At 41.0% G+C, this 16,331-nt stretch overlaps 1 protein-coding gene across 3 annotated transcripts; it reads left to right on the top strand.

The window, feature by feature from the left end:
- Positions 1 to 11,872: 11,872 nt before the first annotated feature.
- On the top strand, positions 11,873 to 14,642 carry ntmt1 (N-terminal Xaa-Pro-Lys N-methyltransferase 1). Of its 3 annotated transcripts, none has more exons than XM_028418677.1 (4): positions 11,873 to 12,005; positions 13,142 to 13,301; positions 13,723 to 13,975; positions 14,217 to 14,642. In XM_028418677.1, exons 2-4 carry the CDS (start codon positions 13,143 to 13,145, stop codon positions 14,471 to 14,473), a joined length of 669 nt encoding a protein of 222 aa, XP_028274478.1. In that variant the 5' UTR covers positions 11,873 to 12,005; position 13,142; the 3' UTR covers positions 14,474 to 14,642. The 3 variants fall into 3 exon arrangements, with proteins under 3 accessions (XP_028274478.1, XP_028274476.1, XP_028274477.1); XM_028418675.1 differs by having other exon boundaries at positions 13,142 to 13,334; XM_028418676.1 differs by having other exon boundaries at positions 11,901 to 12,016; positions 13,142 to 13,334.
- The last annotated feature ends 1,689 nt before the right edge of the window (positions 14,643 to 16,331 follow it).

The raw sequence follows: 16,331 nt of genomic DNA, 5'->3' as shown, positions 1-16,331 counted from the left end.
GTAACTTAATACCTCTGGCACAAGAATTTCCTTCGGGATTAATAAAGTTTTATCTTATCTTATCTTATCTTATCTTATCTTATCTTATTAATGACACCTCTGGTTGAATGAGGCGTCTGTATCACCTGCACTGGCACTGGGAAACTTTAGGGTTCAAATAGGAACCCCAACCAACCAAACACTATAAAATCCTCCTACTTCACAGCATGCATCACATGCACCTGCCTCCCCTGTCCCCTCCCCCATTTTTCAGAGGACAAGGCAAAGAGTGTTGGAAGCAAAGTTCAAAGTCATGGCTGAAGCAGCAAGTAAACCAAACGAAGTAAAGGTGATGTCTAAGCAGACGAAGAAAATGAAAAGAGTGCGTGCCCAACTGATGGTGACCTGGCTCTGTTACTGTCGGACCAATAAGTAAAACGAATTGCTTTTTTTCAACTTTTCATAGTGGAAACATGATGATCGCCTTATGAACAGTAGCCCGAGCATATGTTCAGTTTTTTATAGCCCACAGTCCATGATTTTAATATCAGTCAGTTATAGGAAAACTATCACTCATACTCGCCTGTTCATTTGTAATTTATTTACACAGTTTTTTTTCATTTCTGGATTTCAGAAAATAAACAAATGAAGCAATAGGTTTATTCATATAAGAAGAACTATTAGTACTACTGCTATTAGTCTAATAATAGTGACACCATGGCTCTTTTACCTGTTCTGATGAGACATTTGGTGATGCCCTTGGCTGCTAGTCAAAGAATGTGCCTGTAGAAAAGTTTTGTGACAGTTGTAGCAGACTATAGCATTCATCAGACCGTAGGGGGACCCTGTGAGCAGCTCCTCCGTTGTGGGGAAATGTTACCTGCAAAACGGCAGCATAATTTTCCCATTTTTGTCAGGGCTCATGGTCACCCCTGCTCTGAAAACCTCTTATAGAGTAACATGACACACGTAAAGCCTACTAATACTTCACTACTGTAAAGCCCCCTTCACACGTCATGCATGTAACACGTTGAAAAATTATATTTCAGAGGTGTTTTCAGTGGGTTTTTGTGTATATTGTATGTGTGAATACTCCATTTTCTCTAATCAGACCTGTTTGATGTTGATCTGTTGGCCATTTAACAATTGCTTTTGCCTTAACACACTGACAGGGAGAATACACCAGTTTCCTCTTTAGCTTTGATGTTCAGCTCGTGCTTCTCCTAGGCCTCGGTCAAAGCCATCAGCTCTGCCTGTCATCATCTAATCTGAATCTGGGTTTGTTTTATGTCTTTTTAATAATGTATCTTAAAGGTCGGGTAGGAGATTTCATTCTGATGCACTTTTTGTTAAATTAGTGTAACTTCTCTTTACGTTCCGATGGCAACCAATTAGTTCAGCAGTTTCGCATTAAAACGAAGAATATGAATCATCTGTGGAAGCTATAAAACACTAAAAACATCAGCTAATCCTCCAGGACGACCCTGGGTGGAGGATTGGCTGGTTGTCACTCTCTTCCTGCTCTGTTCACACTGGTGAACATCAGGGCGGGGCATGGGACACAAGAGGAAGCGAAACACAAAGGGATACACAGAGAAACAAGACTTTCAAAATAAAACAGGAAATAACCAAAAAATACAAATATTTCATAATAACCAGAAAACTAAGGATTTAGTCAAACACAGGAACAACAGAACACAGGATCATAGCACCTTAACTGTCTGTCTGCTGGTCCCTCTGCTTGTTCATGTCACCTGTTTGCCTCTAATGGGTTGACTGCATAGGTTTAGTTTGTACTAGTGAGTTTTGGAATTTTACAGCTTTATTTTAATAAAGCTCACCTTCAGTCTTTTATGTCCTCTGCATGTGCACGTACACAAGCAAACCTATCAAACTGTATAATTCCACCAGCTCCCCAGACCAAAGCTATTTCTTCAGAGGACTTTCACACAAAAGGAGAGAAGGTGTTGCAGGTGTGTGTGTGTGTGTGTGTGTGTGTGTGTGTGTGTGTGTGTTCGTGCGTGCGTGCACTGGGGGATCATTCCAGAGAAAAAGACAAAAAAAAGAGAAGGGGAGAGGGACAGACCATTGTAATAACTGCATGCAACTCAATACTCTTGCATACTGAATATTCCCCCAGAGGGCTTTTTCCATTACTCCAGAATGGGCAAGTCATTTAGCTGATATAGTCCAGCTTTTCTTTCTTTCTTTCTTTCTTTCTTTCTTTCTTTCTTTCTTTCTTTCTTTCTTTCTTTCTTTCTTTCTTTCTTTCTTTCTTTATTTCTTTCTTTCCCATGTGTTCATTCATCTTTCTTTCATCTCCCCATCTATCTCAGTTGTCTTTGCTATTTTGCTATTGTGCAAATGTAACCTTTTGCAAGCCCCACTTCCCTACACCCATCCCTCTGCCCCCCATCCCAAGGAAGTTAGCTAGCCACTTTGCTGCCAAGAAATATGAAAAACTGGCAGGCTGCCCATTTCATCTGCAAACACATAGCAAAAAAAAGGGAGGGAGGATAGAAGCGGCAGGAGATGGAAGGGAGGGAGGGGGAGCGGAGGTGACACAGAGGAGAAGGGAATGCTGCTGTGCTTGCCATGAGGATGAATAAAGACTCAAAGAAGAGCAGCGCAGAGAGAAAGCAGGCTGCAGAGATAAGGATGCATTTTGCTTGCATGAAAAAGGACCACATTACTGACTGAAGATAAATCATATGTGGACATTTTTTCACACAACCACCACCACGTATAAACCCATGAGCTGGGTTTACACACACACAAAATCAACAACTAGCTCTTCTTCATTGCGTAGCCTATGTAGTGGTAAGAAAAACGAAGTAAAAGCTTTTGAGTGTCTGGCTTACAGGTGCTGTTTTATAGTTAATACTGTGCTGTCTCTTTTTACAGTATTTTATCCATTGCAATGTTGTATTATGCACCACTGTACGGTATATGTCATGTACTGTAATCTTGTTGCTATATGCCTCATATGTGCACATCTGCTCCTTTGGCTAGGTATGCCAGGTATACTCAGGTGCGACTCATATATTTAAATACATAATTTCACTTTTGTTATTTTACTTTTGACAGCCACTAGAGGGCACTAGGCTCGCCTACTTCCGGAGTTTGTGGAGTTTTTCAGAAGTGACACTGAGGATGAAGAAGTTTGATCAAGTTGTTTTGTTATGTTCTTAATGCTATACTTATCTGAATAACTGTTAATATGTTACATGAAGGACACCTATTGAGTTCGCTTTTATGCTCTATGTAGCTGAATAGCCATAAATGTGTTACGTTAGCATACATCTATTCAGCCTGTTGATCTCTATTCTATAGTTATTATAACTCGCATTTCAAGATGAAATGTCTGTTCTTGGTCTCGGATTTGGTAAAATAAATTCCCCCCAAAAATGAAACTTATTCCGGGATACCATTTTTTTTCTTCTCAGTTATGGATTTTTAGGCTGGTGTGATTTATAGTCTGGAAAACACGGTAGTCCCATTTTGTTCTAGCAGAGATAGTGACTGGGTTGGTTGCGTAGCATTAGCTAAGCAGCAGTGACAGCTTTAAACTGACCACCAAGCTAAAAGCTATATACAAGGAAGGTCATGTTTGCATTGCCCCTTGATGTAGTGATGATTTCACAACCACCACCTTGATAGTCATTGTCATGTCTCTGTTGTTGATGAATTCAGGGATTATTTTTAGAGAAAAACAATGAGGACTTTTGTCTCATTAAAGGTGTATCAGAAAACTTTCCTATTCTCAAAATGACAGAAGCAGATCAGCTGTTTTCTTCCTTCAAGCAGCTTCATCAGGTCGAACTGCTCGGAGGAGCTGAACATCTTCAAGAAAAACTCTTGTTGACCTGCTTCAAGCTCTTGAATGAAAATAACCTGGACGACTAAGAATCTTCATCCACACTCAAAATGAAATCTATTGCAGTGTCTGCAGGTTCTTCTTCACATACTGGATAGTGCAGAGACTCTCACAGAATCACATGACTATAACTTAACATAACATCACAATCTGTACCAGTCTCAGACACTCATCTCTCATGTCAGCTGTCACCACATCTACCCACTTCATGCAGCTACTTGTAAATACTACAATATTAACAGATCAGCTGGTCATAGAAATCTTGTTTCTGAAATAACAGGAGGGAAAGTTACAGTCTGTAAGTTGGGCGCGATGCTGGAGTGTATAATAGTTGATATAAGTGTAAAATAGAAGCAGGATTTTTCTTAATCTGTCAATTATTTGTTTTCGACATATCCAAATGAAAAATTAAACATACATTAGCATTTCATCATAACTTCTAAACCCACTGTTTGTCCACTGTAGTATAATGTTTAATATTTATCAACAATTCATGTGTATGTGTATAACAAGAGCATGCTATCACATGAAGATATATCGCTGATTATGTGATCTTTTATGGTACATCTGCATGTTGTGTCTTTCTGCAATTTCTTCCTGTGGTTTTGACGTCTCCAAATGATGCTCTTCCTGTCTGTTGCCTAGCAACACAAGAGGAAAAATAGATGAGGTGATGAGTGAAGGTGAGCCTGAGGGAGATAGGAAGAGAGAACAGAGATGGGAGGGAGGCGGGGAAAGCACTGGATGTTATTTTCTTCTTGGTAAGCTCTGGCAAATTGTTTCACTTCTGTTCCACACAACAAGTCAAACATTTGCTGAATGTCAGATAAATATGTTTTTATGACACATTGAAAATTTCCCATGGTGCACATTAGTATAAATATGCACCATACTAATATTCTACCTTTTTAACATGTAATAGAATATGTTTTATTTAAGTGAGGGCTTCTCTCTGAAAAGTTCTGTGAGTGATTAATCTGTCAGGGGATAAAAAGACACTGTGTCTGTGCTAGAATTATAACTGGCCCAGGTTTTCTGTGTTAGACTCATTTAATGACATTTTATTTTATTAACAAAGAGCCATAAACACATGAGGAAAACCTCCTTAAATCAAAATTTTATTTAAAATAAAAAAATAGCACACCCACATTATTAACATTTTTATGGCTTAGAGATGTTAAAGGTAGGGTAGGAGATTTTAAAAACTCAGTGAGTCAGCCAGATTTCAAATGTAAACCCACGCCCTTCTCTCGGAGCTCACCCCGAAGCCACGCCTCCAATCACATGGACACACATTACCTGAAGACGAGCTGCGGTCTGTGACTTCGGCCATCATGCACGTACCTCTCTGGTGCACGCAGAGCAGGAAGAGAGTGACCTGCCAATACTCCTCACAGGGTCGTCCTGGAGGATTGATGATGTTTTTAGTGTTTTACAGATGATTCATATTCTCCGTTTTAAAGCGAAACTGCCGAACTAATCGGTTGCTATAAGACTGTAAATAGAAGTTACACTAATTTAACAAAAAGTGCATCAGAATGAAATCTGCTACCTTTGAAGAGTAAAAATGGAGGTGAAAATGTTTTATCACTCTGAACAATATCCTAATTGTAATCACAAGAACAGCAACATAAAAAGGTTATCATGAGTGCAGCACATTCAGATTACATGCTTTGGTTTACATGTTACGTGGAGCTGAAGCTTGTAGCAGGACTTGGACATTAGTTTTCAATGTGAACAGAATTCTAACAAGACAAACCACACATAATGACTTAGATTAGAGGACTTACAGACGCAGGGGCTTCTCTGGTTTTCACATCCCTCCTCATAAATGGGAGGATACAAGGGATAGAAGCAAGGATGCATAAATGAGAAAAACCCCAACTGAGTTAATCCCAAGAGTGACAGAGAGGACCAAATAAAAGAGAAGGGATCACCAGAAGGGAACATGGTCAGTGCCAAAGCTTGAGAGGGAGAGAGAGAGAGGAGGAGGAGGAGGAGGAGGAGGTGGCAGGATCAATATCTAATTTCAGTGCCGAGCTCACCCTAGACGCTTTTCCAATAAGGCCTAGCCTCAGCCATAGAACACAAAGTTTGAATAAGTGTGTAACTCTGTCTGTCTCCTTCTCAGTGTAGGTCTGTCAGAGCTGTCCCTCCACTGCCCCACCCCCAAACCGATACAGAACATTTTATATGAAATGTTATCTCACATCCATATATGCTGTGTCATGTGTGAAGTGATAACAAAGAAATCTGAATGTGAACCTCTGCCTCCCGCTCTGCAGTCTGTTGGTTGGATCATACCATCTGTCCCTCTCTGTCCACTGCTACTGATGTGGACAACTGTGGACCAAAGTTAAAACTTGTTTGCTGAGAAACTGTGCTTAAGATAGATTTTAGATTCCACCTATGATACAGTTAGTCAAAGTTCAGGCATATCTTAAAGACATTAAGAGCTGGACCACATGTAATTCCGCCTCTGAAGTCAGACAAAGCTAATCTGGATAGCATTACTCTGGTCCCGAGGACATCTATGAGGATGTGTAAGTCTCTTGGACCGCTTTCTTCCACCTGCACACATAGCTAAAATTAAATTTAATTCATTTTATTAGTCCCACAATGGGGAAATTGCTTAAGGCAGCCCAGCAAAGAGCACCATGCACCAGTGAGTACACTGGAGGCTAGGTGGGTAAAGGGAGGAGCTGGGATCGAACCACCAACCTTCCGGTTATTGGACAGCCCTGCTGTACCACTGAGCCACTGCTGCCTGTGAACTCTAAAATCAGGAGCATCCTGTTTCAGAGTGATGCTAAAACATAATCCATGCATCTAATCCTTCCAGACCTGATTATTACCAGGATTAGAGGCAGACCAATAGGTCAATGTGCTATTATCAGCCAATGTTGTGACCTATCACAGCTATATCAATGGGTCTTTATTACATGCTTTATGTGTTTTATCACGCAGTTTGAGCTGCTTTTACTCTATTAACCACAACACTGTCTGCAGCACATGTAGCACAGTATGCAGCAGTAGATTGTAGAACACATTGCTGTAATGTTAATGGCAATAGCCTATACATGTACCTTATCAATACAACTGTAATATAACCTGTATCCTGACAATTCTGTAGCACTTGATCTGGATGGCTGAGAACCTTCATGGATATATGTCCAGTTCATTCTCCAAAAACCTTCCAGGTAACCAAAAACCTTCTAGGAAATAGCAAGAGAGATCATACTTCCTGTGAAATCCATAATAAACCTTAAAATTGTCCGGTATTAGCAAAGCTCAATCATATCTTAAAACTGGTCATTCCTTTAGGTTAGGATTAAGAAAACCTTTATTTGTCCCACAATGGGGAAATGATTGATTTTGATTGAAGACAGATTTATTTATAATATTGACTTTCCCTGGTGGAAAAAAAACCAAACATCAAGACAACAATCTCTTTTCTCTGCCTCTCTCTCTGCAGTCCAAACCATAGCACTGAGTGCAGGATGGAGGAGTTATGGTGTTTACCTCCCTGAAATATTTATGAGAAAAAGCACCAGTGCAACAGCGCAGCAGCCACAGTTGTGTGGCTTTAGTTTCCTCCCTCTGTATCTTTGTTACTCCTCCCTCTGTGGTATGGAGCTGTGAGTCCTGTGCTTATTCCCTCTGTGGTTCTTAGACATTGCATATGGTGGTGCACCCATCTAAGCAAAGCTGGTAATCAGGTCACATCAAACCAAAACAACTCATCCGATTGTCAAAAAGCAACTTTATTACATTTACATTCTCCCCTTTCAGGCTCTTGCACATATCTCCCCACTGTGACAGTGTTCTGAGCTGCAAAGTAAGAACTGCTCTTAGTCTAATTAAACCCCCAAACTTCCAGCTACTCTTTTTGCTTGTTTCTTTCAGTTAGTGTCCCAAGCAATCTCTTTCATTCTATTTTAGTTAAAGCATGTGCAAAAACATTTGGATGAAAACAATGTGGCAGCACGTCAGATACCAGCAGGTCACAATTGTACCATAAAAACATGAAAGACAGCAGAAAAGACAGGCAGACAGAATGGATGCTGACGGTCCATCGCTCTATATGACACTGCCCTCCTGTGGCGCAATTACCTCACTGCAACTGGTGTAAAGCATGAAGATGTTCATTTCTTTTTTAACTCACTGGTGTCATGCTAAGCAGCACTGAATAAAGTGGTGCAAGCTATATACTGTATATACTGCAGCCCACAGGAAATCAGGAAGTCCAGAAAAAAAGAGACAGGGTGCCTGCATGAAAGCGGGGGAAAATAAGCATGCTGGCCCACTGCGAAATAATATTGGACATAATAATTTTTGCATAATAAATAGTGCAGGAGTGTAGACAATCTCAGCTTTTAGTCTCTTTTCTGTCTCATCTGCCATGTGACACAGAGGATTATGGGACAGAAAAGAGTGCTTCTTCTGTACTATTTAGTATATTACAAAAATAATTATGTGCCAATACATGGTATGTAATATGCAGTAAAAGTACCACACACTTCTACTAGCACATTATCCAAACAACTGATTCTCACTCATACTGCATGCAAATCACACAACACTCTACTTTCAAGTACGGGTCAAATCTCAGGCCTGTCCTAATGCTACATCACCAAGTTCATCACCAAATAAAAGGCATGAGTGTATAACCACAAGCAGGAGGAGTCTGTGAGACAGAAGGATCTAATTAGGACTGCCAGACATGAGTTCAGTAACATGAAAGAAATCATTTCCTTTAGCTCTGTTGCCTTTAATGGCTTGAGAGGCATGGATTCAACGATAACGTTCAGTGGCCTGTTTCAGAAAGGTTCAACACACTAAACTCAGACTTAGACATGTTTAATTTGAGTTGACTTATCTTGAGATGAAAAACTTTGCATTTGTAGTAACAGAACTGGCAGTTATTGGACGTTATGCTTCTCTGCACACTTTCCTTACTGTTAGAATCTTTAATCACTCTTACCTGTTGTTCATCCTTCCCCCTATCTTTCTTTCACTAATCTGTAGATAGATTGAGAAATTTCACTGTTGCAGCAGCCATATACAGTCACTCAAGCAAACCAAAAAAATAACAAACATACCTCTAACGGTAAAAATGAAACAGTATAAACATTATTTACAGCAAGATAAATATAAACACAGGTGCAGAAGCGAAAATGTGCAGTTTGTAATGCAGGTATAAATATAAGTCTGAAATGGATTGTGCCATTTGGTATGAAGATATGAAATGATATGATATACAAGAACAACAGTGTGCAATTTGAAAGTAAGAAAAACCTAAACCTTGTGCAGAACGTGTCCCTTACAGCAGTGAGTCTGTTATCTCTGGCACAGAGAGGAAGTGCTGTACAGTCTTACAGCATGAGGCAGGACAGATTTCCTGTAGCGTTCAGTGACAGTGAAGCTGTCTGAGCCTTTTGGAAAAGGCGCTCCGCTGTCTGTCCAGTACAGGGAGGAGAGGGTGGTCGGGGTGATCCATGATGGATCGGAGTTTGTTCAGTGTCCTGCTCTCCTCCACTGCTTCAAAAGTCTCCTGTCTGCAGCCAATGACAGAGCCAGCCTTCCGGATCAGTTGTTCAGTCTGTTGGCGTCACTGGCTGCAATGCTGCAGGTCTCCTTGTACACGGCTGTGCTGGTCCTCCAGCTCAGTCTGCTGTTGATGGTCACTCCCAGGGATTTGTACTCCTCCACCCTCTCCAGATAGATAGATAGATTCCTTATCTTTAATCCCTACTTCCAGATGACTCACCTTGCACCTTCTTACCTGTCCCCCTGATCACTTCTGCTGTAGATCCCAGTCATCTGGAACCACTTTCCAACCACCCAGAGCCCGTCTCCACTTCTGTCTGAATTCCTCACACCATTCTTCCTTTTTCAACTTCTACCACTTGGTCTCCTTCTGTATCTTTCCTCTGCTCTTCTTCCTGCCCATCAGTCATCCTACACACCACTGTCTTGCTACACTCTCTCTCCACCATTTGTCCTTCTTGGTTCATTTCCTTCACACTAAGCCTGCCCATCACCTCTGTTCCCCTCACCAACATGCCCATTGAAGTCTGCTCCAATCACCACTCTCTCACCTGGGAATGCTCTTTGTCACCTTATCTACCTCACTCCAGAATCTCTCCTTTTCTAACCTACTTGTGGATCATAACCACTGGCCACAGCATTACCCCCTAATTTCTAACTCCAAACTGATGACCCTGTTTGACACTCTGTTACTTCTAAAACAGTCCCCACAGACTCCTCCTCCAGGATCACTCCTACCTATTTCAGTTTGTACAGTTGTATCTCCCTCCCAAAACTGCGTGCTTTGCTGTCCTCCCACCTGGTCTCCTGCACACACAGGTCCATTATGTCGGCCAGCTCTCTACCTCCCTGTCATTGTTCCAACTTTACTCCAACCCTACTCTCAGACCTACACTCTTACCTCTCCTCTTGTCTCTCTGTCTACGAACCCACCTGCCTTCTCTCCCTCTTCGACCAACAGTAGCCCAATGTCCGCTAGCACACTGTAGGTCAACAGTAACCATAGTGGTCTTCAAACTGACAATTGTTTAAAATGGTCTGTCCTAAGAGTCTTCCATTGTGTTTCCTGTAGACTCTTTGTAAAGTTTCTGCTTAGCTAGGTCCAGGTTGCATGCTGTACGTTTTCTAGTATCACATGTTTATAGGCCTGAACAGATGCACTGGAAATGAAGCTCATATTATATTGAAGTCATTCTCCTGTGGTTCTTCCTCCCCCCGTGTTTTCAACTTTTATTCATTTATTTGATAATGTTTGCAGTGGTTGTGTTTTTTGCACTGATATCTGGCAAAAGTGTGACTGACATGTCAGTGTGTTGCTGTAATGAGCAGGTGTAAAATCACTTTCTCTCACAAATGTTCATCTGTCAGTTTTACTTAATTTTATACCTTTGGTGTAAAATGGACGACTTTTAAAGGTTTGGGTCTTTTTTGTTGTCTTAGCAGCTCTTGTAGCTTTTCTAATCTGGTTTTGTAGTTTTTCTGTGTAGTTTATTTTATACTGTATATAGTTTTTTTGTATCTTATCTCATCTATCTTTTTGGCTGCTACACAGAAGAGCACACATTAGGGCTAGATTAGTGTGAGCTTCCTGTGATAAGTCACCATAAAGGCCTGAAAGGAAGAGAGAGTCTTACAGAGGGATGGAGATAAAATCAAACACTGTCATGGAATTATATCTGGAACTATATTTTGGAGAACTAAGATGGCTGCTGGTTCAGTTTAATTATTTATTTGAGTAAAATAATATTAATATTAATTAACATTATAACACCTCAAAGTTCTATATTTGGTTAATATTGTATTTGCAGTACACTCTAAGAAATAACTCATGGAGTTAGTCTGTAAAACTTCACATCAAGAGCTTTTAAAACAAACCAAAATAAAATGTAAGGCGTTGGTCAAAGTAAAACTGCTTAACATAAACATATAAATAAAGTCAGTCAGCTTTATTGTCAAAGCTGCTATATGTGCTGGATATACAGAGAATCAAAATTGTGTTACTCAACTCCACAACATATAACTAACAACTTAAGAATAAACATGCAAATATAAAGTGTAAAAAAAAATAAAGCATTCTTCCCTTCACTCACTCAATAGAAAATAATTGAGTTAGTGCAACTTTTATTGTTGGGTGTCCTTAAAAAGTCCATCACTGAATTTGCGGGCATGTTTTGCTGCCAGATGGTGAAGACACCTATAACCAAAATGTATGTAAAACTCAAACTCACAAGGATAAAGCTGATCAAACTGACAAGCTGCCCATGGGCATGGGTATATTTTAACTAATATATAAAATATTATTTTATGTTGGTGAATATTTCAACCTGTTCATATTTCCCAAAAAGGAGACCAATTTATGGACCTTAGTATTTATAAACCCTGGTTACGGCCCTGAATGTGGGCATTAAGCAATGAAAATAAAAAGGCCTAGGCAGGTCAGCCAGCAGGAGGCGCTGTCGCCTCTTCTTCTCCCAGGAACCAAAAAAGGAAATGACGTGCTAACAGGGCAGTGATGGTCGCAAATAGAAAACTGAAGCACCGACACCGGGACCGGGGGCACGAGAAATAGCGAGGGCTGCGGGACCGGACACAAGACGGGGCAAGTATTTTGTCAGTACTCGCTTATTCAATGTTATGAACCCGCAGTCGATATTTCCACACGCAGCGCAGTCCGTGGCTAAGGCAGTTAAAAGTACAATGTTTTAAAGTTAGCACGTGCATGGCGTTAGGCGCGTCATTAAATAACAACAGTACGGAAGTTATGTACACATTTGTTCTGTGGAAGGAAACATTATAAATGGCCTATTACCACTTAAAGTCTGCATATGCGTTAGCTGCCCATGACGTCACTGTTGTTCACTATATGAGATAGAACTAAAATAAATGGTTACCGTCAGAATAGATTTATTGATTTGTGACACAGTAGTCTGTAATCTGAAAGGTGGTGCTTTAGTCACACCACCTGTTTACGAGTATACTATCTAATTATAACCACAGCACTATTTATGGTCATTTAAAAGCTTCACTTTCATTGTGTAATGAACCTCAGTGAAAACGTATGCCCTCTGCCCCAGGCACAAGATGGGCGCTGACAGCTGAACTACTGCTAAATGTAGACATATCCAGCTGCTGTGTGTGTGTGTGTTTGATTCCATTCATTTGAAAACTACAGAGCTGCAATATCGCAAAGGTAAAACTTGTGTGAAACATAAGTATCCTGGAACCAACAGTGGCACATTTCATTGATTTTAATGATCAGTGTTTGCTGGCAGTCCAATCACCTGATACTGATCGTCATGGAGGAAGCAGCTATACCAAACACTATGGCAAAGTGAACACAGTTAGGGCCTTCTTCAGTTATTCCTGGTTGTCTTTATTCTTCTATCCACTCCTTCCTCTCCACAGCATGATTTTTGTGGTGAAAGTATTTTTGAGAAAATAGGACTGGCTCCTTGTGGTTGTATTTCTCAATCCTCTCTCCTGTTCACCCTTTTAAGGTCTAAGCTTTTTATGAGGTCTTTTCCTACAAATATATTAGACATCTAGCAGTAAAAGCATTTAGTTTAGTAAGAGAAAAGTGTAGCTATATGGATCCCATGTATCCTTTCCGGTTGTGGAGGGGGAGGTTACTCGGTTATGAGGTATCTGCTGTGGAGCTGAAGTAATTATCCCTGCAGCACAGCTAGCATAGTAAATTGCCCTGTGATTGAACTGTGTTATTATTCACTTTGACAGGATGGGTGACATAGCAGAAGATGAGACGACTTTCTACTCCAACGCTAAGGATTACTGGAAGGAGATTCCCCCCACAGTGGACGGCATGTTGGGAGGCTATGGCAGCATCTCCAGCATCGATATCAATGGATCCAAGGCGTTCCTGCAGAAATTTCTTGGTGTAAGAAACTCTTACGTCAGCCAGCTTAGAGAAGTAAGGGGGAACCATGCATTCAATAGGAATATCTACAGTTCAGGAGTTTTGTGTTCAGTGCACTGAACTAGTTCTGTTATGTTAAAACTTCACAAGTCTGTTTAGCTGTTGATGACGAAACGCATCATGCTTAGTGTGCTGTATACATACTTCCATCTACTTGGATGAAATCTGATTCCACAATGAGAGTTTCCTCCTGTGGTCCTGAATGCTTTTTGCTTTTTGTGCCTGGCTGGATTCTTTTCACAGGTTTCTGAATGCACGAGTGTTAATACGTTCTATCTGTAGGAAGTTTTTATAGCTATAATGTGATTCTGTTTATAGTTTACACAGATCAAAGTTTTGTCTGTACATCTGTATGTGACCTGTCTGTTTCCTCTGTGTGTAGGAGGGAGAGGGGAAGACAGGCACGGGCTGTGCTCTGGACTGTGGCGCGGGCATCGGGAGGATCACCAAGCGTTTGCTTCTACCTTTGTTCAAAACTGTGGACCTGGTGGACGTGACGCCGGAGTTCCTGGACAAAGCAAAGTCCTACCTGGGAGAGGACAGCAAAAGAGTGGGAAACTACTTCTGCTGTGGCTTGCAGGACTTTGTACCAGAGCATGGACGCTATGATATCATCTGGATCCAGTGGGTCATTGGTGAGTCTGGCTCAGTGGCTGCCATTGTTAGACTTTGTGTGGTTTATTGTATCTTCGTGATGTGGTCAGATGACATGTGATATGATCTAGTTGGCTGCGGTTAGGGTTAAGCCCAAGCAGTGTCTTTGATCAGAAGTATATTTGTGCTGCTTAACCAGTAGGTTTGGTAACTGTTTTAAAACCCCTCAACAAAACTCAGACTGATGGTCTTAAGTAAAAATCTTCACTGTCTTCCCCTTAGGCCACCTGACAGACATCCACCTGGTGGAGTTCCTGCAGCGCTGCCAGAAAGCCCTGCAGCCCTATGGGCTCATCGTCATCAAAGACAATGTATCGTATGAGGGTGTGGTCCCAGACGAGTTGGACAGTAGTGTGTGTCGCGATCTGGAAATAGTTCACAGGCTGGTGGGTAGAGCAGGCCTGAGGATTGTCTATGAGGAGCAACAGAAAAACTTCCCTAAGGAGATCTACCAAGTCCACACACTGGCTCTCAGATAGAGGACTGGAGCAAAGGAAGCTTTTATATCGTTTTGTGTGTGTGGTTGTTGCTAATAACAGGCACCAGTACTTCATTTCTGGGGGGTCATATTCTGGTGCTGTGTCAGTGTACACTCTGCTAAATGTTATCTTTATACTGTGATATAATAAACTAAATATTTTAGTTTGAGTCATTTGGTGACCTGCACTCACTTAGAGAATGCCACAACAAAAATTCAAGAGCAAACTTTGAATGCTTTAGTCCTTCTCCTGTAGGCATCATTGACCATTAAACTCATCTCTGTTGGCTATTGGTACATTTACAGTCATGTGAAAAAATTAGGACACCCTTTGAAAGCATGTGGTTTTTTGTAACATTTTTAATAAATGGTTATTTAATCTCCGTTTCAACAATACAGAGAGATTAAAGTAATCAAACTAAACAATGAAAACTGAAGAAAAGTCTTTTCAAGATCTTCTGTAAATGTCATTCTACAAAAATGCCTATTCTAACTGAGGAAAAAGATAGGACACCCTCACATGTATTCCCTCTTAAATTGGCTCAGATCTCACACAGGTATATCACACCAGGTGCACATAATTAGTAGATCGTTACTCTGCATGTTGAATGAGGCTTGCCCTATTTAAACCTCAGACATTTAGTTTGGTGTGCTCCTGACTGTTGAAGTGAGAGTGAGCACCATGGTGAGAGCAAAAGAGCTGTCAGAGGACTTCAGAAAAAAGATTGTAGCAGCCTATGAGTCTGGGAAGGGATTTAAAAAGATCTCAAAAGATTTTGAAATCAGCCATTCCACTGTCCGGAAGATAGTCTACAAGTGGAGGGCTTTCAAAACAACTGCCAACATGCCCAGGACTGGTCGCCCCAGCAAGTTCACCCCAAGAGCAGACCGCAAGATGCTAAAAGAGGTCTCCAAAAACCCTAAAGTGTCATCTCGAGAACTACAGCAGGCTCTGGCTACTGTTGATGTAGAAGTACATGCCTCTACAATCAGAAAGAGACTGTACAACTTTAACTTGCATGGGAGGTGTGCAAGGAGGAAACCTTTGCTTTCCAAGAGAAACATCAAGGCCAGACTGACATTTGCCAGAGATAAAGTTGACAAAGACCAGGACTTCTGGAATAATGTGCTTTGGACAGATGAGTGCAAAATTGAATTATTTGGACACAACAGCAGAGGACATGTTTGGCGTAAACCAAATACAGCATTCCAAGAAAAGAACCTCATACCAACTGTGAAGCATGGAGGTGGAAGTGTCATGGTTTGGGGCTGCTTTGCTGCAGCAGGACCTGGTCAGCTCACCATCATAGAATCCACCATGAATTCTACTGTGTATCAGAAGGTGCTTGAAGAACATGTGAGACCATCAGTTAGAAAATTAAAGCTGAAGCGGAACTGGACCATGCAACATGACAATGACCCAAAACATACTAGTCAATCAACCAAAGATTGGCTGAAAAAGAAGAAATGGAGAGTCCTGGAATGGCCAAGTCAAAGTCCAGATTTGAATCCCATTGAGATGCTGTGGGGTGACTTGAAAAGGGCTGTACGTGCAAGAAACCCCTCAAACATCTCACAGCTGAAAAAGTTCTGCATTGAGGAGTGGGGTAAAATTTCCTCAGACCGATGTCGGAGACTGGTAGATGGCTACAAGAACCGTCTCACTGCAGTTATTTCAGCCAAAGGAGGTAACACTCGCTATTAGGGGCAAGGGTGTCCTATCTTTTTCCTCAGTTGGAATAGGCATTTTTGTAGAATGACATTTACAGAAGATCTTGAAAAGACTTTTCTTCAGTTTTCATTGTTTAGTTTGATTACTTTAATCTCTCTGTATTGTTGAAACGGAGATTAAATAACCA

Source organism: Parambassis ranga, chromosome 12 (genome assembly GCF_900634625.1).
Source record: "Parambassis ranga chromosome 12, fParRan2.1, whole genome shotgun sequence".
Taxonomy (NCBI): Eukaryota; Metazoa; Chordata; class Actinopteri; family Ambassidae; genus Parambassis; species Parambassis ranga.
This window is presented reverse-complemented; position numbering and strand designations above follow the sequence as displayed.